We start from the raw sequence: 25,743 nt of genomic DNA on the forward strand, positions 1-25,743 counted from the left end.
TTTTTTTCAAAATCTTGATTTAAATGAAAGAATTTTTCTGGCAGAATACAAAGATTACTAGTAGAAACATTAGACTCAAATTTTAACTGATATAAAGATATTATTTACATTAAAATTAGAAACTGTGTTCTGTTGAATACCTAATATGAAGGTAATATTTATGAAGCTAGTGTCTTTGAGAGGGATAATGATATAAAACTCCTAAATTAATTCTGGTAATGCAAAACACTTTTTATTAAGGCAAGAACTACAAATGTACAAGGTTTATGTAAATTAAATCATATTAAGAAAACATTGAGAAGTATTTAGATTTATAAACACATATACAACAATAAAAATACACAAGAGGTGCAATATAGCAGTAACTTATAAATATATATACAAAACAATATTAGTATTATAATATTACTATTATTTAAAATAAAACATTATTATTTTCAAATTATTTTACTTTTATTACTGACTTATTACCATCATTTTGATCATTACCAACTATATTTGAAATATATGTAATTTTTAATGTCCATGCCCAATCTGATGTTACAACAGCTCGATCAGGAAATTTAATAATAAATTTATCAGCCCACTTGAAAAAGAGAAACAGAAAACTACATTATTAACAGATGAAACAAAAAGTAAAGTAAATTAAATAACAAGAAAATTTCACTAAACAACAATAAATATATGTAATTAAATAAGTCTACATCTGAGGAATGATTTAGAGGATATAATTTATAATATTAATATAAAATCCTCAAGGACAATAATTAAATACATGCAAAATACATGATTTTAATTTTTAACCTCATCTCAATGTTCTCTCAATTCTTCAATACTAATTTTATACATTAATTATCTGATACAGCTAGCCTTTATTTAGCTTAAAATGGAAAGTTTCTGAGTTATAGCATAAATGATGGGGAAAAACAGTTAAGTATAAGTTGGTACAGGCAGAATAATAAATTACACTGTAGTCAGTAATGAAACATTTATTTTTTACATCAATATCTAATTAGTTTGCTGTATGCCCAATTTCTTTAAATTTAATCAAATTATTTTAAAATTATATTGTCCCACAACAGATCCACTTATGTATAGCAGTAGGTTTGTCCAAGTCCCCAGCCAACTTTCATAAGGCAAGCTGCTAAGTAAGCATAGATGACACCAAAGTAAACCAATAACATGGGTAGTTAAAAGTAATTTTGAGGTGTGGTTTAAAAGTAAGTGCTGATGAGTTATAAATAGTGATAGGCAATAATGATTGTTTGCACTGCACAGTAACTTTAAGTACTCTGTTGGGCATGTAACTGCCACACTGTTAGTTCATTGTTGTTTGCCTTTGCGAGTCAGTGTGTTAAAATGAGTGGGGTAATAATAATTCCCACCAGTTGTAAGTTCAATCAGCGATTAGATTTCTAAATGCAAGAGGACATAATGCTACTGAAATTCACTGTCAATTGTGTGAAACATATAGACCTACTGCAATGAGTGAAGGAAAAGTGAGGAAATGATGTCGTGAGTTTAAGGAAATCTGTTCAAATGCTCACGACAAAAAAAAACGTGGCAGGCGTAGTGTCCAGACTGATGACCTTGTTGGATGTATGAATGCCAGTGAAAAAAAATTGTCACTTTACTATTAGCAATCTTTCTCTAGAATTCCTAGAAATTTCAAAGACAACATTTTGAGAATCATGACTGACACTCTAGACAAACTGTAAACTATATAAACTGTGTGCATGACAAGTGGAAAAAATGTTGACAAATGCTCACAAAGATCACACAGAATGACATCTGCTCATGCTTTTCTCAACCACTTTTACCTTGAAGGAAACAAATTTTTTTCCTATACAATCACTGGCAATGAAACAAGGACTTCATACATCAATGCTAAATATGAAAAACAATCCATGCAGTGACATTATTCTGGTTCACCTAAATTGAAAGATTCAAACAAGCCCAGTCTCAAAGGAAAATCATGGCAGCTGCATTCTGGGACCAAAAGGGTGTGCTTTTGATTGATTTCATGGAATATGGAACATCCATCACATCACAAGTCTAATGTGAAACTCTTTTTGAACTGCATCATGCCCATTAAAAACAAATGGAAAATGCTGGGATCAGGAATTGTTCTTCTTCACAATAATGAACATGGCTGCATCAAAACAGAAATAATTAAATAATTTAAATGGAAGATTTTTGATCATTCCCTTAAAGCCCTAATCTCATGCCCAGTGACTACCATCTCTTCCTACACCTCAAAAACTGACTTCCATCTCTATGATTTGAGGAAAGTGCTGAGTTGAAAAGCTTGGTGCAAAAGTGGCTACAACCAAGGAGGTGGAATTTTATGGAGTGGGTTTGAAGAAGCTTGTTTCACGATATCAAAAGTGTTTGGAATGAAATGGTGAATATGTAGAAAAATAACTATTTGAAACTATTAATAAATTTTCCATTTTTTCAACAGTTCTCATTTTGTTATCGATTAGCCCTTACTTTTGAACCATGCCTGATATTTATTTGGACCTGAACAAAAATTAACCTACTTCTTTTAATGTGGTAATGTGACAAGTTTCTTTTACTCCCAAAATTAGATTAATTTATTTAATTTTACTTTTAGTATGAATTATAAATATATTATAAAGATATTACACTTAAAAGAAGATTGTTGATCGCGTAAACTTGCTATTAAAGTTATCAAGCACAAATTTGGATGGTTTAGGGTGTGGAAGTCAATGACGGAAAGGTACGGCTGTGAGTTTAGTGAGAATTTGGATGGTGGGTGTGATTGGAATGTACAGCTAAATAATGGTGTGAATGAATGCATGAAGAAGGATTTAAAGGAGAAACGGATAGTGGATGTAGAAAAGTCATTATTTCACAATATTTACCATCATGTACTCAAAGATCAGAATTATTTTATTGGTAAATTTAACAGGAGTGAAATTTCAGTAAGATTTAGAACGCAGGGTGCACTACGGAGATTAAATAAAAGTCCAGGTAGGGAGGGTGGGCAGTGATTATTCACAATATGCAATAAGCTGGAGGAAGAAGACATATCTCATTTTATTGGTAGGTGCCCGGTATTAGCGTATAACTAATGAAAAATTCTGTAAAACAATGAAGTATAGTCATGCATTTTAGTATATCAGGCAGAAATTATCAAATGTAAGTGAAGGAAAAATTAAAGAAGGAATATTTGTTAGTCCTCAAATAAGAGAACTGATCAAAGATGACATATTTAACACAATGTTAAATAATGTAGAAAGTGCAGCTTGGGCTTCAGTTAAAGACGTTTGCAAAAATATTCTTGGCAAACAAAAATCTAACAATTACCACGATATTATTAATCAACTTCTTACTTAATAGAGAACTATGGGATGCAATATGTCTTTGAAAATACATTTCCTCCACTCATGTCTGGATTTTTTCCTGGACAACCTCGAAGATGTAAGTGACGAACAAGGTGAATGTTTTCACAAAGACATTTCGGTGATGGAAAGCCGCTATAAATAGAAATGGAATACTAACATGTTAGTCGATTACTGTTGGAAATTATTTCGGGATGTGTCTGAGCTATTTATAAAATTTACGGATTTTAACTATATTTTCCCTTAATTTTTTTTGAAGCGTAATTTATTTAAAACTAAGGCTGATAGAAAAATTGTATTTACAGATCTGTAATGTACACAAAAAAGCAATTCAAGAAATGGTATCACACTTAGAGAAACATTAAACAAATTTTTTTTGTCTTTCGTTATTTTATTCTTGTTTGTTTATAGTAGACATTTTAAATATTATAACTCAACCAGACAGATGACCAGTTCATGGTCATGTCTATAAAGTGTTTATGTATTTTTTTTGTAATCTTCATTCTGAAATAAACATTTTGTTATTATTATTATTGTTATTATTATTACTCCCAAATTTAATTTAAGAATACTCTTTCATCAAAGAGAAGCTAGTACAAAAATAATAACTCAGTTTGCAACTTAATTAATTCACTGAATCATAAACATTTTCATAACATTTCAGAAAGCCTTTTTTCTACACTACCAGTTGTCCATAATTCACAATCACAAGTGATACATTTCATAGAGATTTCTAAAAAAATTATTTTTAATTCTTTTATAATTATTTTTTGTACTAGAAGATATCTCTCTTTTATTTGAAAACTATCACATGGAGAAAGCCCATTTACCAACAATGTATGCTACTTGAAAAGAATTTGCTGACACTTTAAATATATTTTTTGGTTGGAAAATATTTTTTTTTTACAAAGGTAGTAAATCTTTACAACATACAGCATAAAACTTATTAAAAAACTGACCAATCAGAACTCCAGCCAGACTTATATGAATTTTTCTACTGTTACTTGAACTGCAAGTATGACTATAGAGATTTTTTTAACTGTTATCTGTAGAAACCATTTTTTGTGCTTTAATATAACTTGTAGTTCGTCTTAGTGGTTAATATGTCATTTCCAGAATACTCTATGTTACACAAAAAAGGATTGCTACAGTAAAAATTGAAGTGCAAGCAAAATTTAAGGATCAGAAAATTTGTACTTCTAAGTTTTCTAATGCAAGTATTCAGCAAAGAGCAAAATATAACATATTATTTTTTTTAATGTACACAATAGAGACTGCGGTAAATGTAATTTTTGTATTACAAGATTGAAGGTTACATTGAAGGCAATATTCAACAATTTGGCAATACTCCATAAGTTTGAGAAAATCTGGATGAAATTTATCAGCTGTAATTGGTATAAAATACACAGTGCAGACATAAGGTGATTCACATTTACTTATATATATGGATTTATACATAAATAATAAAAAAAGAATTAAAAGACACTCATAGTGACGTTATGAATTACACTCTCTGGCTTCTCAACAAAGCTGGTAATTATGAATTAGATCTATGCTGTATTTTATGGATGATGGTTTCTACCAGCTGGACGCACCAATTCTCAAAACAATTACTATTGGTCTGCAGAAAAAAATTCATACAATCTGTATAGGAATGCTGATTGGGCTTCTTGAAGAATAACGCTTATGACACAAATTCTCACACTTTGAATGGACTAAAAAAGTTCATTCTGTGCAATATTTATGAAGCTATTTTTAGTAAACTATTTTTCTTCAAGTGCACCTCAAGACAGTGATTCAATCACAAGAATACACATTTTAATTTTCATGAAAAAAGTGAGTATTTATTAATTTTTTAACATCCTTACTTTATCTCATATTGAAAAGCATGAGAGGAGGCTTTGCAGTTGGCTTGTTTTAAGTTGTTCATTCTGAAATTAATGTAATATTCAATGCAAGACCTCTGTACAGAGTAACTTTTGATGATTAACTTATTACTAACTAATTAACTTATTTACTGATTACGAATAAGCAAGATCTGAAATAAAAACTTCTTAAGCGTGATGAATTAGATTAATAAATCTCACAATATAAAACATTAGAATAATGAAAATTTGTAATGTATTACTATTTATGACTATATTATTTTGTAATATGATCTACATCATGCAACAAATCTTGCTAGATCAAACAGAGCTAATTGTAACTAACATTATACATGATCTTATAGCAGAATCTCAATGAAAGAAACAATGCTTAAAGAAAAAATCACTAATAAACTAAGTGAATCGCAAACAATATTTTTATTATACATCATTCAAAGAAAATTTTCTTTCAATAAAACAATAAAGTCTAAGAATTAAAATTACTGTAAATAAAACTTTTAAAAAATCCAAACTATTGGAAGAATAAATAAGTAAAGTGAAATCATTTTTCTTTAAAAACAAAGAAGTTACAATAAAACTTACATTAAGTGTTGAATTGAATCCCAGCAAAGTAACTACAGTTCTTTCTGATGGTAATGGACATTCAAGAGAAATAATATTATCGTTAGGCCAGTTTAGAACAATGGCATAAAGATCTATTGTACCAGCCAGCGATTTATTAGTAGTATACCTAAACAAATAACAATGGCTTAAACATTATTATTAATAAAATAATATGTTCCCTATCCCTGTTACTTTTTAATCGTTACATAGAACTAGCAGTTAATGTTAAAGAACAGTTTAGATCTGGAGTAACAGTGCAAGGTGAAATGATAGATGCTATAATTTGCTGATGATATAGTAATAATTCTAACTGAGAGTAAAAAAGATTTAAAAGAAATAATGAATGGCATGGATGAAGTTGTACATCAGATCTAGCGTATGAAAATTAATAAAAATAAAACAAACATAATGAAATGTAGTAGAAATAAAGTAAAAAAACCACAGAATTTAAAAATAGAACGAGAAAAGACTATGGAAGTAGAAGAATTTTGTTATTTGGGAAGTAGAATTATGAAAGATTGATGAAGCAGGAGCGATATAAAATGCCAAATAGCACAGGTGAAACGAGCTTTCAGTCAAAAATATAATTTGCTTATATCAAAAATTAATTTAAATGCCACGAAAACATTTTTGAAAGTATATGTTTTGAGTATAGTTTTATATAGAACTGAAACTTGGATGATCTCAGAAAATATTAGAAGCTTTAGATATGTGGTGCTATAAGAGAATGTTAAAAAATTAGGTGGGTGGATAAAGTGACAAATGAAGAGGTGTTGTGACAAATTGATGAAGAAAGAAGCATTTGGAAAAATATGGCTAAAAGAAGAGACAGACTTGTAAACCACATCTTAAGGCATTCTGGATTAGCTGCTTTAATATTGGAGAGACAGTAAATGGGAAAAATTATGCAGGCAGGCAATGTTTGGAATATGCAAAACAAACTGTAAGGGATGTAGGATGTAGGGGTGTACTGAAATAAAATGACCAGCAGTAGATAGGGAGTCTTGGAGAACTACATCAAACCAGTCAAATGACTGAAGACAAAAAAAAATTATTAAAATCACAATCAAGTTCTTTAAAAAAGTTTGCTATCTGTACAAACACTTTTACACACTTAAAAAAATTCTACAATGACTAAATACAATACACATTATACAGTTGTACATAATTAATAAATGTGGTTATAAATGGATGTAATCTTTGAGATGTGAAATTTCTTCGCGGTAAAAAAACTTTCAGTTAAACAGCACATTCCACTTCTTAGATTCTGCTTAATAAGAAATACTGCAGTGCGATATTTTGGTGGAGTATAAGAGTACATGATATTTAGAAGTTTATAATATTTTGCCAATTGTAAATAACTTATTTCCTGTAATAGTACATATAACTGTGTATTACATTTATATTTTTTTTTTATTCATTACTCAATATCAATACACAATAGAATTTTTCATACACAGAACACAAAATAGTTTTAGTACATACATGGTATGCAATTGATAGCTGCTACCAGAACAGAATGCAGTATGAGGCAGGAAGATCTCCTGATACAATTAAATTCTAAATATTTTAATGACCTAGGAGATCACTGTGACTCTAGGTACCTTGGTTCTTATCTTCTTTTCTCCTAAACCTAACTATGTTTTTCTTCTATTAAAACTGTATTTCTCTAAGTATTGTTTTTTCCAGCTCACTCAATAGAAACACTACCACATATTCCAGAACTATTTCTCTGAAGAAAGTCTTCTATTGTTGAAAATTTGGTAAAAACATTTTTCTTTGTTAAAACTAATAATCATATTAAAATGTAACCAAGTTTTAGAGTGGATGTTAACTGTTTCAATATCATCAGTATTACTATCAACAACTATATTCAAATATAAATATAGCTAATTATGTTTTATATCTTAATTTTTGGATACATTATGTACACTCCTAGCTTATTTTCATTGAATGTATTTTTATATACACATGTTTTGTGAGAAGCCATCGTATGCTGCCAAATCTTGTTTTTTTTATGAAGAATATGTAGAGTTTGAGGTACTTGGAACAAAGTATTACCTTGTAAAATTTATCATTCAGCTTTAAAACATCACTTAGGTATTCTTTTACATTGTTTGCCTGAATTTAATTTACTGTTTTTTTTCTACATACCAATTTTTCATATATTCTACAAATCTGTTTTTTATGAATTTAGTGCATGAATAAAACATCATTGTTTGATGCCAAAGTAGTTTTTTTGTTGTTAGAATGTTTTTTCTTCCCCTGCTGGGTTAAAGTAATGTATAAACACAATGTTACATAAAAATGGGGTGCCTTAATTTTTTGTTTTAATCTACATGTTCAGTCTTTCTTGTGGGAGTAATCAAGTAATGCACCTGGGGTGCAAGAAGCACCAGACACATTTCTTTCTCCAACAATAATGATGTTCATTACATACCCAGTCTTAGTGGTGTACCGAGTGAAATTGTTATTTATAGTGCTGAATATCACTTGTATTTCACTGGGCTTACCACATATTTGTCTTGGAAGAAGACAATTGGAAACCACTTCACTTCCTTTTCTTAGTTTACCTGACATAGGATGCTTATTATTCTTGAGAATCAATCACTCATTTTTGGGCATGACTCACATCAGATCATCTACAATCATTAGGATTTTGTTTGTGACACTTCATACATGCATAATATGATATTTTTTAAGAGAATTTTTTATATTTTTATTTAACTAAAACATCTTTAATAACTTAATTTTTAAATGACTGTGCTTACTCTTAAAAAGATGACGTAACAGAATAGTTAATTGATGGTTTGGCATAATCTAATTCATCCATCTCAGATGTTTCAGAAATAGAACATTTAGATTATGTTCAGGTTTTAGTAAACAAAAATACATCTGATTTACAAATCGTCTTCAATTGATCGGTGCAAGCCCTTTGGATGGCCAGAATTTCATTGAAAAAGCAGTCTTTCATCTTCAACTTGAGTTTCAGGAACAAAGAATAGTCTGCTGGAGCCAAGTTGGGTGAACACAGCGGGTGGGATAAGATGGTGATTTGATATGAGGTGTAATAACGTGTTAAAACTACTGCCATGTGTGCCAGAACATTGTCGTGCAAGAGAGTCCAACTGTCTGAATCCCAGTACTCGGACCAGATTCAACGAATCAGGGATTTCATTACTTCCAAAAGAATGTAGAATTCATGGTCTGACCAGTTGCGACAGTTTCACAAGTTGCGTGCGCACTTTCACAACGTTTTTTTCATGAACAGTTGTTGATGCCTCCTGCTTCATTCGTCATCATCCAACAACTCTCTACCGTCCATAAACCACTTCCACCATGTGTAAGTTGTAGTATGACATGCGGCTTCATCACTGAATCCTTACTGTATCATAGAATAAATTTCAACGAAAGATTTTTGAAGTCAAACACAAAATTTTACCGCGCTTCTCTGTTCCATGTTGCAAGCTTGCACAAGATGGTCACATGAACACAACATACATGGCCGAATGCAACTTGAGACTGGAGTGATTAAATTTTGTACATAAACTCTTCAGACATTGTACTACATAGTTCCTTGTTTGTCAGAGATGGTGTTACTTGTATCGACTACAGTAATTTAGTTTGGGAACCTTTCAGACATACTGTGTAGAAAGGCTAACTTAATTAGAAATACAAGAATCGGTCAAATATAAACCACAATCTCATTATAGTCACTAATTTGTGATTGTATGGTATAGAGACTATGTGACCTGACAGTGAGCATGTTTAAACTTATTACATGCATTATGCAGACTTCCCATGCCATTATTCTTGTTAGTCCCTAACAAATGAATGAATGACCAGCACAAAATGCCTTTGCGCATTGTATTATTATTATTATTAAGTTTTTATCAAATGTAAATGGTAAACAAAGTGAAATTTGGCAAAGATTAAATGGACAATTTGTGATAAGACTAAAAAAATACAAGTATTTGCATGTCACAAATCATTCTCTGATAGTTGTAAAAACATTCAAAATTTGACTTGTCCAAAATCAGTAAAATTTCAGAAAAAAACCAGGTTCTTGCCAGTGTTTTTTTGTATTACAGATGAGTTGTGTTTATTGGCTTTCTCCATGACTGAAGAATAATTAATTTTGCATACTACTGTGAACTGTTGGATGAGGTTAAAGAACTTATTGGTTTAAAATCTGCAGTGTTGCTTCTTTACAACAATGCTCACCCTATATTGATGCAATAACTGAAAAAAAAAAGAAACTGCAATAACTTCATGGGGCCATTGTTGTACATTTTCCTTGCAGCTCCAATTTGTCACCAAGTATCTTTTATTTATTTGGACCACTAAAGGGTGTGTTAGGGGAGGGGTTTGTTTTCCACTTCTTCATCATCATGAAGATGATAAAAGTGGAAAAATTTGTGAACTGGGTTTGGATACTCCAATACTTTATATGAAAATTATGTAAGTAAACTGCTGAATCAGCTAGAAAAAGCTTGTAGATTTAAACAGAAACCATCATGTAAGAGTACTTCATAAATAAATATTTTTTTTTAAATTCCAGTTTATATTTGACTCATAATCATATCTATATAAAAACATCAATTATTAGAAATTATGTTTAAATATTTCTTCACATTATTAAACCCACATCAATTGTTTTATAACAATTCATAGACGTTTCATGATGAAACATTTTAAATATTCAATAAATTCAAAAAGGCTCATATTAATTTAATAACTATGAACAATGCACATATCCACTACATAATTCAATATAAAAGCATTCTTAATTTTTCTGAAGAAAGCAAGAAGAAATTTCACAATTTCTCAACTAAATTGTCACTGCAAACTAATGAGGATAAATTTCATTAGAAAACAAAAAAGACAAATATAAATTACTAAACAATTACATAAATTATTAAAAAATTAAGAATAATTACCATACTCCAGGCGTTAAAGTATCATTCTGGCATACTGACCATGGTTTTGATTTATAAATAGCAGGACCATTTATTTTAAGCCATTTTCCAACATCATATAATTTTTGCTGATAGATTGGAGTTATAACTCCATCTTTAGTTGGACCAACATTAAATGCAATATTACCTTTAATCATATGAAACTAAATAATTAAAAATAGGTACATAAAAAATAGTTTTAATTAATATTTAAATAACTAAATTACAGACAGATTGTATTAGCTCTTGGAAACATTTTGGGAAATTCAATTACCAATCAGATAGTAATTATCAATGGACCAATACAAACAGCTAAAGTTTTTGCAACAGATGTATGTTTCCTCAGTGTGTACAATGATATGGAAAAATACTGGGTGAGCAACTTAAAATCGAACTGCTACAGACTGAACACAGTTGTAATGTACATTTTATGAGTTAAATGAAAAAAAGGAATTAATTTAAAAAAATTAAAGTCAATATTCAAAAGAATTCCTGCCAGTCAGAAAAAATCTATACTTAAGTTATTGAATTTACATTAGCAAAAGTTTACATATTTACTATAATTTTGATAAAAGATATTCGAAGTGAGCACTGCACAGCGATGCATTCTTGTGATCGAGTGATCATACTGAAAGTCACCTGATGCGAAACATTGTGGTCAATGCCTTTGGTTTCTTGTTGAATGTTTGTCTTCAGTTCATCAATAATATGGGCCCAAAAGAAAAAAATAACAACTGGCACAATCTGGGAAACATGGAGGCTACCCATCCTCTGTTGACAGTTTTGTTCTTCAGCAAAAACTGCACGAATGGGAGCTAGTGAATCGTTTCATATATAACTTGTTGCTCTCCATCTTGTTGAAAGAAGCTGTATCTTTTTAGCAATCTGGTCATTGGCGTAGAATTCTTAAAATACTGTATGTACACCTCTGTACTGATAGAATCCTATGCAATACATCTAATGTTTGAAAATTATCCTAACGAGTACTTTCAATGCAGGAATAAACTGATGAATAATATATATGGCTGGAAATACTATATATATATATATATATATATATATATATCTATAAAATAATGGTAAGGTTTAAATGGTTATAGCTTCAGAAAAAAGCATTGTAGAGATGAAGTATACATTAAATGAAAGAGAAACACTAAAGGTATTTTACCTGTTCTGTATATTTTAATGTGTGCTCCCTTAGTTGCCCTGCAGACATCAAGACAGCATTCAGTCTCTTGCCATATATGGCAGAGAACATCTGATAGAAGAAACAGATTCAGTGATTTTTTCTTTTAAATGGTCCAGATTTTGAATGGAATATACTTGTGTTTTTGCATAATCCAAAAAATATAAATCCTGGGGATTTATTAAACAGTTGTTTTAGGAATGCCCAACTGTCTAGAACATTCCGACATGGATTTCTTCGGGCTACGCAAGAAACTTGTTTGCATTGCTTCAATCCATCAGACACTGATGACCGTCCTAGACATGTTTGCTTCCTGTTTCTTTGAGTTGTATGTCACATTGCTCAATGTTATTTTCATGTCGCGGGGGGGGGGGGTCTTCATTGTACACATGACAGAATTCACGCCTAACATGTGTAACTGACTAAAATATAGCAAGTCACAACTATCCTTCCGCTGCACCACAAACATAATGACTAACAAACATGTGCTGATTGCTAACAAAACATGCATGTACTTATTAGCTTTCAGACACATAAACTTGGAGTGTTTCTATTTCATTTAACATATACTTCATCTCTCTACAATACTTTGTTTTGAAGCTATAAACATTTAAAACCCTACTATTATTTTTTACAGACAAACTGTATAAAAGTTTCTTTTTTTGGAGCGGTAGCAATTAAATTTTCATTTTACACTTCAAATAATTCACAAAAATTAACATTTACTTTTGACCTTTGAAAACAACATCAAACTACTATGATTACCATTGTGGAATTTTCTATAAAAAATTATTCACTGGTTGGATTGTAACCACCTAACTTTAAATATGGAAAAACTGTAGCATGTATTTCTCAGAGAGATGTATCATTGGAGATCATGTGGATAGCATCCACATTAATGCTAACAAAATATTTCTGTTTTCAATAAAACAAAATTTTTGGGTGTTTTATTAGATGCCAAATTCTTTTTGGATGATCAAATTGATTACATTTGTAACAAAATTAAATCGTACTTTCTGCTTTGAAGCCCCTTAATAAAAAACTAAGCTTATCATCATTATTAAATATATATACGCCTACATAGATTCCCATAAAAAAAGGTCATCTTTGGGGCACCTTCACAAAATCAGAACAAGTTTTTAAGATACAAAATGGATGGTAAGATTATTATTTGGCATTAAGGATGAATTGTGTAGAGAGATGTTTAGAAAAATAAATATGTTAATTTATCCTTGTGTTTATGTATATGAACCACCTGGCCTGTCTGGCCAGAACCAGGACCCTTGGGGCTCAGGTCAGCCCAGGCAAATCCCACAGCCATTTCAGGCCCTATTCCATGGCTGCAGAGATCGCTTCGCTCGCCATTCTCAATTTGCCAGGAGGACCAGCACCCTGGATACCCACAGAGCTTGCTTTGGTCACCATTCCCATCTACTCAGAGGGCTCCAACCCCCAGGACCCCCTGCATTGTATATTATCTTCATGGTTGTGAGAATAATACTGATAAATAATAATTATAATATTCAGGCTTTATAGAAATCTGAAAAAGAAAGTAAATTACAAAATATAGAATAATAATAACTACGGTAACTAAAGTACACACAACTTTGATGATGAAAAATTCATAACTTATTTCTTTGCCATGGTGGCAGAAATGTAATAACAAAAGTAAAAGGATTAATCTATTTTTTCCTTAATAAATATATTTAATTCACAACTTCACTCTCCTTGGGGATGCAGAAATAATGAATATTTTTAATATCTTAACCTTCAAAGGAGTCAGGGTCTCTGTCAATGGCTTAAACCCTTCCGTGGGATAACATAAATGTATCCTGCAAATTTGAAAGTAATCGATCGGTTAGTTCTTGCATGATGTGATAACTATGATCTGTTAGATCGAGAGTGTGCCTGATGCATACAAAAGTTAGTCTTCAACCTACTAACAAATACCATGTTTGAATTTTGAAAATCAGGCGATTGTTTGCACAGATATTATAAGAGCATCCCACTGTACCTCTCAAAGCAGCATCCCGTTTATTACAAGTTAATGGTGATGATTGGTTTAGCCTTACAACAGGTGCTCGCATACCTCACACCCATCCCCATGGGAAGCCCATTATTGTAAAATAGAAATTTTTTAAATTTATTTAATATTATTTTATTTAACGTAAATTTAATTCTATTATTTTTGCAATATTATTCATTTGATTGATTTGAATCATTCAGTTCAAATCCACAGCTCACTCAGTGGTAAGAGACTTACAGTTCACAGTTCATTAATTCAATTCATTAAAGTTCGTACTTCAACTGGCAAATCTCCATTACTACATATATATGCAAATTTTTTTTTCACGATTCCTCAAGATGAAATATATCAAAAAACCTTCTCAGTTATGCCAAGAAACATGGGTAACAATTTGGTTGCGATTGATCAAGTAGTTTTTTGTTTATCCCGAACAAACAAAAACCCACTTCCTCTTTATATAATAGTATAGATGTGCAATCTTTGCTAAAAACAATTGGCAGTTTTTTAAAAAAAATAATAATATTCAACTTTACAAAGCCAGACATGGACATGTTTTTTTATAACTCAGAACAGTACTTCGGCTGATGATACAGTTTTACTATGCTTCTGATGCCATTTTTAATAAACTGCCGAGCCACTTAAAAAATGTCACAAATTTATTTAAAATACAGTTACAAGATTTTCTTTCATGGAAGCAATATTACTCTTAATAAATTAAAAAAAAAAACCACATGATTTATCTCTATTCCATTCAATGTTTATGTAAATATGTGCTCAAAATAATTTTCAATAGCAGCTTCTGAAATATAAATTATCTTTTACATTTAATGTAAAAAAATATTACCTTAACATTATTTCATGTTTTTGTATTCAAATAATTAATACGGATTTTAATAACAGCTATTTTTCATCTAGTAAATTTTTTTATATTTATAATTTATTTTATAAGAATGTGATGTACATAAGGCATTGTTACATACAGATTACAATAAAAGATTTATTTTCTTAATGTATTTAAATTAAACATTTTTTATTAAATTTTTAAGTGTATGTTTTAAATTTTGGGTAACGAGATTTTATTAAACAACTAAATGCAAAAGCATTTTTAAAAAATTTTTTAAATCATCTAAACATCATAATTTTGGCATAATTCTAATAAATGTTCACCCCTTTACTTCTCCCAATCCCAAACAGATTTAATTATATATAGATATGAAACAAAATTGAATGATAGATTAAATAAATAAATGAAGTCCAATAAACAATCTACAAAATGCTAAGAACGAGAAAGAACGAAGATGATGGACAACAGAGATCTGCCTGTTAGCAGTATATATATTAAAGAAAAGGTTTTATGTAAAAACATAGAAATGATAATAATAAACAATGTTTAATCGAAATATTACTAAAATTAATATAAATAATAAGAAGATACCATTGCAGCTAACAGTCTCTGCTAAAAATGTAATCAAGGCTTTTGTAGTCAGAAAATCTTCTAAATTTGCATTTCTTCTAAATCCCCATGATTCAGAGTCAATTGTTAATGCATTCTCCCATTTTCTTTCCTGTAAGACACCTGAAAATTAAATAAAAAAGATTAATAAAAATATGTATAGAGAAAAATATAAAAATTAAGTTCTCTTCAAACCTAAATTCACATCAAGAATAATTTTATAATAATAACACTTTGAAGCCTTGAAATGTTAACATCTTCACAGTAAGCCTTTCTCAGTAATATAGAATACCTGGTGATGATTAATATTTTTAATCTTTTACCTTACTTAATCAGTTTTAAACATTTAATGTGAATTATAGCAATTTTATAGTTGTATGTAATTTTATAGCTTGCTGCATTATGAGGAGGTGGGACAAAACATAACTGCACACTACTGTGTGCCTCATTCATAGCATAAACATACAGCCATCATAAAACTATGTTTTGCGTGGAAAATATTTTATTTATTCTAACTGTATATAATTTTATATAGGCTATGATTTAATTTAACTTTATGCAGAGAATTACATATATTCAAAACATTTTTAAAAATCTGTCTGGATAGATTTGGGATAATTAGTGGAATTTATAAATGATTAAATTAATTAAATCAAAATTAATTGTGATTTGTTTTGACAGTACTAAAAGAAACATTATTAACAAAAGTTCAACTTAAAGTATTTCCATAAAAATAATTTCTCTGTACAAGATATACACCTTCCAGCATTTGTCTGCTGTTTCTGCTACTGCAATTACCACCATCAACCTCGAAGAAGTTTCTTGAAAATTTTTATTATCTATAGCTGAAAAATAGTTACTATGATAAAAATTTTCTAATACAAATATTCCAAAACAATATTCCTGGACTGCTCTTATAATCACAAAAATAAAGTAAAAATAAGAAAAATGTGTGTATGTAAGTACAGGAAACAAGGAAGAAAGGCATTTCTCACATTTATAGCACTTTTTGAAGATGAAGTGTAGTGTGATATGTTAAAGGTTTAAAAAAGTATGTAAATTGATTTATGATTTTTTGTTTCATCTTTTTTTTGTTTCATTGTTTTTTAAGCAAAGAGGTTCCCACTATAGCAAATAGAGTTCTCAATGCTATAAATTAAATGAGTTTGCTTCGATGAACCAAAATAATTTAATTTATTTAAATCTACAGTTGAACTGTATGTAATAATTTTATTAAACCGAGTGTTTCTAAAATGGTGGGCTGGCTATATTTTTCAGATTCTACTTGTAAAACCAAACAAAGAATATCCTTTAGGGAAAATGGTAATTTCTCCTTCATTCTCCCCCTGTTCGCAATTTTGTTATTTTTATATAATAATTTATATCTCAAGTTCAGATATAATTTATATCTCAAGTTCAGATAGAGGAATCACATTAATATTTGGTAAGCATCTTGGTAAAAACATTTTAAAACTAGCAGAAAAATCAGAACTTAAATACCTTTGCAAATTACAAAATGGCGGCCATATTTATTTTTTAATCACTTATATCTACATAAATATTACTTTTATCAAAATTTATGTTATTTGCTAAAATATTAAGCATTTTATTTTGAACAAAATGACATTTTATTTTTTTAAATCGGTTAACAAATAGCCTAAATAGTTAAGGGAGAAAATTATTACTTAATTTGATATACTAGAATTACCAATAAATAAAAACAATTAATATTTCATCGAATTGAACATAAAGTGGAGGACATGAAAACAGACACATAATTGCATCAATTTTCTGCCATAACTTTGTTATTTGTTAACAGATTTTCAAAAATAAAATGTCATTTTGTTCAAAATAAAAAGCTTAATATTTTAGTGAATAACATAAATTTTTATAAAACTAATATTTATGGAGATATAACAGATTGAAAAATAAAAATGGCCACCATTTTGTAATTTGAGAAGGTATTTAAGTCCTGATTTTTTGCTAATTTTAAAAAGTAAATTTTAAGACCCTTATAAAATATTAATGTTATTCGTTTTTCCAAACTTGAGATACAAATTGTTATATAAAAATAACAAAATGGCAGACAGGTGGAGAACGAAGGAGAAAATACCATTTTCCATAAGGATATTTAGTTTAGTTTTACAAGTAGAATCTGAAAAAGTATAGCCAGCCCACCATTTTAGAAACACTCTGTATATTAATAAAATACATACAAGAACATACAAGTCCTTGTATGCAGGACATACAAGTAAATTACAAGATTAATTCTTTCAGCAAAGATATATTAAAATATTTGTGTACAGGTCCAAATTACAGACTGAAAAATATATTAAAAAGTTAAATTAATTGATAATAACCACAAAATATTAAATACATACTTAAAATGAAAAACTAAAATTTAAAAAGGATTTGAATGTAATAAATAGTACGTATGTTTAATATGCTTGAACAACAATTAACTTACTGGATGTAAACATAAACTTTCATTTACATTTTATACACTTCTTATGAAAACTAGGGCTGTTCAGAAAGTTCACGACCTGACAAAGAAAACAAAAGATTTTTTTTATTTTTCAATGTAGTCTTTTTGAAATTCTATACATTTGAACTAATGATTTTCCAAATTTTACCCTCAGTATAATGCGATTTTCTAACTCTGCGAAAATAAATGATTGGCTGAGCTTTGATCTTATCATTTGAAGTGAATCTTACTCCAGCAAGCCATTTCTTCAGGTTTGGGAAGAGAAAGTAATCACCGGGAGCTAATTATGGTGCATGTGAAAGCAATTCAAACCATAGGTCATGGAACATTAAAGCAACTTTAGATATCTGTACAGACGCATTATCTTGGTGAAAAAGAACTTCTTTTTGGCCAGATGAATCTGAATAGAAACCTTCAATTGGTCAAGTAATGAAGAGTAACACTCCCCCCAGGGGGGGGGGGGGTAGTCCTGCCTTTTTCTAGGTAGTCTATGAGTACCATACAAAGAGAATCCCAAAGAACCATAGACATGAAGATGGAACCATATTCTCTTTCTTTGGTGTACTTTCACCTGCTCCTACCACTGTTTGGTCCTGGTGAGCAAGATGGATTCATTCTTCATCTGCTGGCATACAACATTAAAAAATTCTGCAATTAATACCCTAACAAACGTGACCCCTATCAAGCAGAAAGCTTTTACATATGAAAACATTGAGTAAAATAAAGTGAACATAGTCTATCAAGATGTTTACAATTTTGTAATACATATCTGTCTATCTATGCCTTATGTTTTCATACCTTCAATCATGTGATCATCTAATATGGTAATGTGGAATTTTGTGATGATTTCTTCAGTCATACTGGTTTTTGGGTGACCTGAGTGTTCATCATCTTAAATGTATATACAATCACATTTAAATTCAGCAGCCATTGGAAACATTTTACCATTGAAAATAAATGGCATGAATCCTTTCAGGTGAAATCTAATTTTTATTGTATGTCTGCTGGAGTGAAACCTTTTAAAACAAAGTACGTTTTAACGGCTTGAACTACAATTTTAACCATATTCAGAAAATGTTAAAATTTGTTTGCTTTACTAGACTGCTACAAGTAAGCAATTAAATGCAAGTGTCTGAAACTTTGCAGCACGTCATCTAATGGATCATACCTTTTTTTTCTCTTTCTGTTTAGCCTCCAGAACCATCGTCAGGTATTACTTCAGAGGATGAATGAGGATGATATGTTGTACGAGTGTAAATGAAGTGTAGTCTTGTACAGTCTCAAGAACAACCATTTCTGAGATGTGAGGTTAATTGAAACCCAACCACCAAAGAACACCGGTATCCACGATCTAGTATTCAAATCCATATAAAAGTAACTGCCATGGATCACACCTGACAAATATCATATTTATTTGATCATACTTGCACCGCCTCTACATCAGGTCACAATTTTTCCGAACTACTCTCATAGATGTGTTTGATATTAAGAACACTGAACATATTAAGACTGAGAATTATCAAAATCATAACAAAACATCTCTGTATGAAAAATGAAAGTTCTAAAAAGTAGGTTATCATTAACAGTATATAAAGAATAAATAAGTTACAAGAAAATACAGCTGTTTTTGATTTAGTAGGTTTTCATAAAAAATTACATTATTAAAACTTAAGTACTGTGACCCCAATTAATAGAAATCTCACTATATTTAATAGACTACAAGTATCTCCAAATTCTTACAGCTTTGTTTAGATTAAGAAATTATAGATCAATTTAATATTATTCAAATTTACCTGGATTATAACGATCCTGACAAGTTAAAAAACCACCATGTTTGCAAAGAGTATTTGATCCCCAACGATCATTCACTACAACATTATCTTGCACCGGACTCTCATTATACAGCCATGCTAGAAATTCCTTAGATTTCCAGTAACTATCCAGAGCTTCCCATTCACCATCCGACCATATTATATCAGGTTTATACTTATTAACCTACAATTACAGCATACATAATATTAGAGGATATTTTTTTGAATAATGGATAAACCTTGCAAATGGAATTATATAAGGAAATGAAGAACTACGAAAAAAAAGCAATATAAAAGAAGCATTAGTAATATAATGTAAAGTGCATATTTCGAGCCTAAGTACAAATTACCGATACTGATTTTTTTTTTAATGCATGGAATTTAACACTGGCTGATACCTTTAGTAAAGTAATGAAACGGTCAAGAAATAAGTTTAATCATTAACATGCAATGATGCATTGAACATTCAACCATTTGCTGTCTGTGATGGTTTAATTAGTGTAATTAAACTTCACTCATATGATGATTGAAAATTTAAAATTTTGTTATTTTTCTTACATCTTCTGTACATTTCAACGGCTATCCTGTATGGATCAGATCGTTAGAATTAATAAAGATGTGCTGATGTACTGAAAAAAAGCATGTGATCTAACAAGTCCTCTAAAAGTATATGATTAATTCACTAGCACTCGGTAGAACAAACTTTTAGCAGAGGGTAAGAGTTTCCCCAAATTTGTCTAGTTGTAATTTTTTCTTTTGGGGCTATTTGAAGGATAGAGTTTATGTGTTAAATCTCCAAACTGTCGATGAACTGAAGGCGAACATTTAACAAGAAATCGATGCCAATGATAAGTTTTACAATAGGCCATTCCCAATATGATTACTAAAGCACAAAAGTACTTCGCTCCACAGGACAGTCATTTTGAACATCTTTTGCAAAAATATGGATACAAATATACAAAAAGTTAATTAATCTTTTCATTTCATTCATAAAATCTGTGGCCCTACAGTGAGATCTTAACAGTAGTTACTAATTCAGTTATAAAGTTGGGCCTTTTATTATTATTCAGGGTTAAAAATTAACACTTTTGTTAATTTTTTTTCAAATTACTCATTTTTTAAAAAGAAGCTATTCATTATTTTTAAGACAGTAAAACAATAATGAACTGTCATTTTTAATAAATTTACTAATTTTCATTATCCTAGAATAAAGTTTTAAAAAATAATAGCGCAGATTTAAAAAAAAAAAAAAAAAAATTATAATACTTGTTAATGATTAATGATTAACAAAGAAGCAAAGTTTTTAAGAAGTCTAAAAACATAACAAGGAATGTTATTACATTCATTTCTTATCATCAGTTCAAGTAATTGTAGAAGCATACATGTTTATAGAAAATAATAGTTTAATTATACCATACGTTATAAACATTAAAAATTTTACTTATATCAACTTTCACAATAAATAACAGAAATATCCATTAAAAATAATCATTTAATTATGTTAATTTTTTTTTTTAGTTTGTTTTAACAAAAAAAAAAAAAATATTGTAAAAAGACAGGCATGCAAAATAGAAGCATTTACAAAAAGTTTCATTATGTAAAAAATATTTTCATCCAGGAATCAACAACCAGCACAACGAAAAAACTATGGCAAAATAGTAAAAACCTTATGGATACATATGAGTAAGAAACAAAATATGGACTAATCTATGTTTTTTTTCTATTAATATTTAACTAAAAGAAAGAATAATTATATAAAAAAATGTATGACAAAAATAAACAAACAAAAAACATAAATACTGTAGCAAAAATGTTTAATTTTTCACTTTCAGGCCTATAAGGATGATGAAATTGGAAAAATTATAATTACATAATTATCAACAATATGTACTAAACATACATGCAAAAACACAAATGATAGTAATTCTGGTAATCTTTTACAAAACATATAATTATAATGTAATAATTTATATTAATATTGAAGGAAGTCGGTGTGTTACATGATCTTTTTCTACTGATGAACAAAAATCTACAAATTCAAAAAATGTAAACATGTTGCAAACATATAAAAAATAACATAAGAAACTTAGTTAGAAGTATAAGAGCACAGTAGCAATAAGAAAAAACCTAGTCCAAATATTTTATAATGTTTGGCTTTTCCATTATTCATTATTTTTTAAATGTTCAGTTTTTATTGTTTTAAGAAATTTGTTAAATTATTTACATTACAAAGTTATTTTCTTTATCTATAGCAAGCTGATGATTTGCCATAACACTGTTAATTTCCCTCAATTCAATTTAACTTTGAGATCTTTTAATTCTGTATAAAATAGTAACCATTTTACGTAAAAATTCAGTCTTTTAAAACAGATATAATTTTATCACTCAGCCAACCTCCATGCCCAAGAGGTAGTGGCTCAGTTTTTCATTAAGAAGGTGCAAGTTTCAATTCCTGGTCAGGCACTGTATATTTTGGACATTGCAAAATTTCCATGCACAAGCTTCAAGCATGTAGCGTTAAAGTTATTTAACATAACCTCACTTATTTTATTTACATATATTATAATACATATTACATATTTTTATAACATAAACAGAATATATTTGCTGGGTCAGATATCCTGCAGACTTAAGAAATTATTGATTTCTGTTACTTATCTATCAAAACATCGGTTTGAAATAAGGTTGCTAGTATATGAGTGTAGCTTGTAGCTTAGCGCTTGTTGAATAGTTGGTCCCAATTTTTAATTGTAATTTAGACTAAAAATTTAACTTTATTTTATAAAGTTATTATCAATTAGATCGAATTAACAGTACTCTATAAAAAAAACAGACAGTGTAAATGCAAATATGTGTTCAAGACGTAATATGAAATTACAAAAACCAATTCAGCCTCATCAGGATGTCTGTCTACCTGATAAGCACCTCAGCCTAGGATGGGTTTTTTAAAACCACTGTATACAAAAGAAGTAAGAAGATAAATGAATGAGTACATCACTCCCTCAAAAAAAAGAATCATTAAACAAGTCAAATAGTCCAAAATGAGGGTTTCAAGGTCCTCTTCAAAAAGATAATTCCTATCCTGTATACAATCTGTTGAGAATGGGAAATCTTTACCCAGGCTAGGAGCAGCACTTTAACGAATAATAATTTCACAATGACCAGCTGAAACTCCAGATACTAAAGACCTGCCAGAGAGGAGATATCCTTAAGGAGAACTCATTCATCCTTAGAAAAACAACCATATCTAAAAAAATTTGTACTTCTACATTATTATCAGAAAAATTAAATAACTTACTAATTCTTTCATTTCTGGTATTATTTTATTATTAACAAATAATTGAGTGGTAAAATTATTGTTCTTATCTTCCAAATACAGAGGATTAAACCATTCAAATAATGAGTGATATAATCCAAAATGTAATCCAGCTTCACGTACTGCAGTAGATAGTTCACCTATTGAATACAAAACATTTAAAATAAAAGAATTAACATAAAAATTACTAAAATAAATAAAACATTTACCTAAAAATAGAAAAAAGCTGGAAAAGAATTGCACTTCTTTCCCAGCTTTGCCCATCACAGACTTTAAACAAATATGCCATTTGGGTTCTGTTTGAGCCCCCTTGTCTGACAGATGCCTATAATTCACAGTAATGATATTAATTTTATTGTAATATTGATTTTTAAAGACATGAAATTTAAATAAATAAATTTTTAATTTAACTGGGTCATATTTTGCTCCTTTTGCATGATAAGAGATCCAGAATTCTTAAAATTATTTATTATACCACTGTATGACTCCTTTATAAGGAAATGTTTAAACTAAACTTTGTGCTTTAATATAAAATTTGTTTTGATATTAAAAGAAAACTAATAAATGTACAATTGGGTACCACCTTTTACCTACTTGCCTGTAGAGGCCTAAAACTTAATACAAATAAAATCACTTGCACACAAACATTTTGGATTAATTTGATACAGCTGGTTTAAAAATAAGCAAAACCTAAAAAACAATTTATAAAAATAAATATTTTTTCTAACTTTCATGAGTTTTAAGTAATCATTTAGGAAATATACAATGAAAATTTTAAAACAATTAAACTAATTATATCTCCACTCCTCAAGTCTGACTTAAAACTTCAGTACTTCGTACTGCTGTACTGAATTTTAAATTTTTATGATGCCCACAACTCTTGAAATTTTAAAATGGTGTTAAATACCCAAGCCTCTTGTCAGATAAGTTAAAAATGTAACGTGATCAATAATGCCCCAAATATAGAAATATTTGAGCTAAATATATTTTTAACATTCAAGCAGTCCAGAAACACAGTGTTTCAAAATGAATATCGGGATTTTAAAGCTATGTAATATTTCTCAAGTTTCATGTACATTGATTAACTATACATGAAATGAACGAGCAACTTAGACAGAAAGCATTCTATGTTTTGCAGTTTGGAAGTGTGGTGAATCTGTAATTAAACATTCAACATGCGTTCTGTCTGAAGTTTCGTTGACTATAATATTAGTAGATGGTATAAACAATTTGAAACTACTGGCTGTATTTGTAAATGACGATAAAGTGTGTCTGAACATAATGTTGAACATGCAAGTCTTTTTTTTTTTTTGCGTAGTTCTACGAAATCTTTTAACTGCAATACGAATTACAGAACTTTATTTGGCAACAATATGGTGTGCCTCCTCACTGGGATAACACTGTACATGACTGGTTGAATGAAATTCTCCCTGACCACTGGATTGGTCACTGGGGACCAGATGATGAGCTTGTTTGCTGTGGCCCCCCACATTCACCCGATGTGACCCTGTGCAATTTTTTTTCTTTGGGGGTTTATAAAAGATCACGTGTATGTGACATGGTTACCGGCTGAACTACCTGAGTTGAGACACAACATTGAAGCATAAATTGCAGCAATTATTCCAGACTTGCAAATTAAAGTATGGGATGACCACTCCTAACGGCTGGATATGTGATGAATAATGCTCACACTGAACGCAGGAAAAACTGATTGAGTTGCTCTTTCGTTTTAAGTTTAATTTATCAATATAAGTAAAACTTAATATTTTACATAACTTTAAAACCCAGATATTTATTTTGAAACACAAGGTATTTAACAAAATACCTGCCAACATACATGTGCATGTATTGTATGTATGTATGTATGTATGTACAGACATTCTTTCAGGATTTTCCATGGGTTTGTTTGTGTTTCTCAATTACTGGGGCATTATGAAATATTAGCGAAAATACTTTCACTTTTAACCAGCATTTCTCAACCTTTCAGTATTTGCGACCCAATTTTCAATCATAATTTCACGCCCCCATCTCATACAATAACAATGTATACAATAATAATCTATTTTGAATATTTTGACGCTAAAGCTACACTACGACCTTAAATATAAACCCTACAAATTACAAAGAATAAGTAAATTTATTGGTATTTGGCAACACCAATCTGCTACACTGACAAAACCATAATCGATGCCTCTCTATTGCTCTGTTTTACGCAAAGGTGTATAAATGCTGCAACTCGTTCAGTTCCAACTAGTCTCAGTCGAGTCGAACCTTCTACCCTATTTCTAATGCTATCAAATATATCATGAATGTGTATGTTGTAATTAGCATGTTAATTCCCATTCACAATATTAAATACTCACGGCAATAGATTTATACAGAATCATGGATACATTTTTAAGCAGACGTAAGCAAGCATTACACGATAGTGAAGCATCAACAAGTGCACAGACGAGCACTGGTTCCGAAAATGAAATCAAGAAAATATTCTCAAGAATACTTAAATTTTGGGTTTACCAGTACTGAGGCAAATAAATAAGAAAGGCCCCTTTGTATCAACTGCTCAAGAATTTTGACAGCAGACAGCATGAAACCTAATAAACAAAACGACATTTGGAAATGCTTCATAGTGAGTACATTAACAAACCCCG

The 25,743-nt window shown here is 29.7% G+C and overlaps 1 protein-coding gene across 3 annotated transcripts in view; it reads right to left on the reverse strand.

The window, feature by feature from the left end:
• Nucleotides 1–206: 206 nt before the first annotated feature.
• Nucleotides 207–25,743, reverse strand: part of Fuca (alpha-L-fucosidase) — a 55,427-nt gene continuing 29,890 nt past the window's right edge. For all 3 annotated transcript variants that reach the window (XM_075373315.1, XM_075373313.1, XM_075373314.1), the window contains exons 5-10: nucleotides 23,075–23,232; nucleotides 19,759–19,960; nucleotides 15,463–15,603; nucleotides 10,798–10,963; nucleotides 5,837–5,984; nucleotides 207–586 (exon numbers count right to left, since the gene is read on the reverse strand). In XM_075373315.1, the coding sequence (XP_075229430.1) occupies nucleotides 443–586; nucleotides 5,837–5,984; nucleotides 10,798–10,963; nucleotides 15,463–15,603; nucleotides 19,759–19,960; nucleotides 23,075–23,232 (959 nt within the window). In that variant the 3' untranslated portion in view covers nucleotides 207–442. The remainder of the gene's footprint in view (nucleotides 587–5,836; nucleotides 5,985–10,797; nucleotides 10,964–15,462; nucleotides 15,604–19,758; nucleotides 19,961–23,074; nucleotides 23,233–25,743) is intronic.

Source organism: Lycorma delicatula, chromosome 8 (genome assembly GCF_047948215.1).
Source record: "Lycorma delicatula isolate Av1 chromosome 8, ASM4794821v1, whole genome shotgun sequence".
Classification (NCBI taxonomy): Eukaryota; Metazoa; Arthropoda; class Insecta; order Hemiptera; family Fulgoridae; genus Lycorma; species Lycorma delicatula.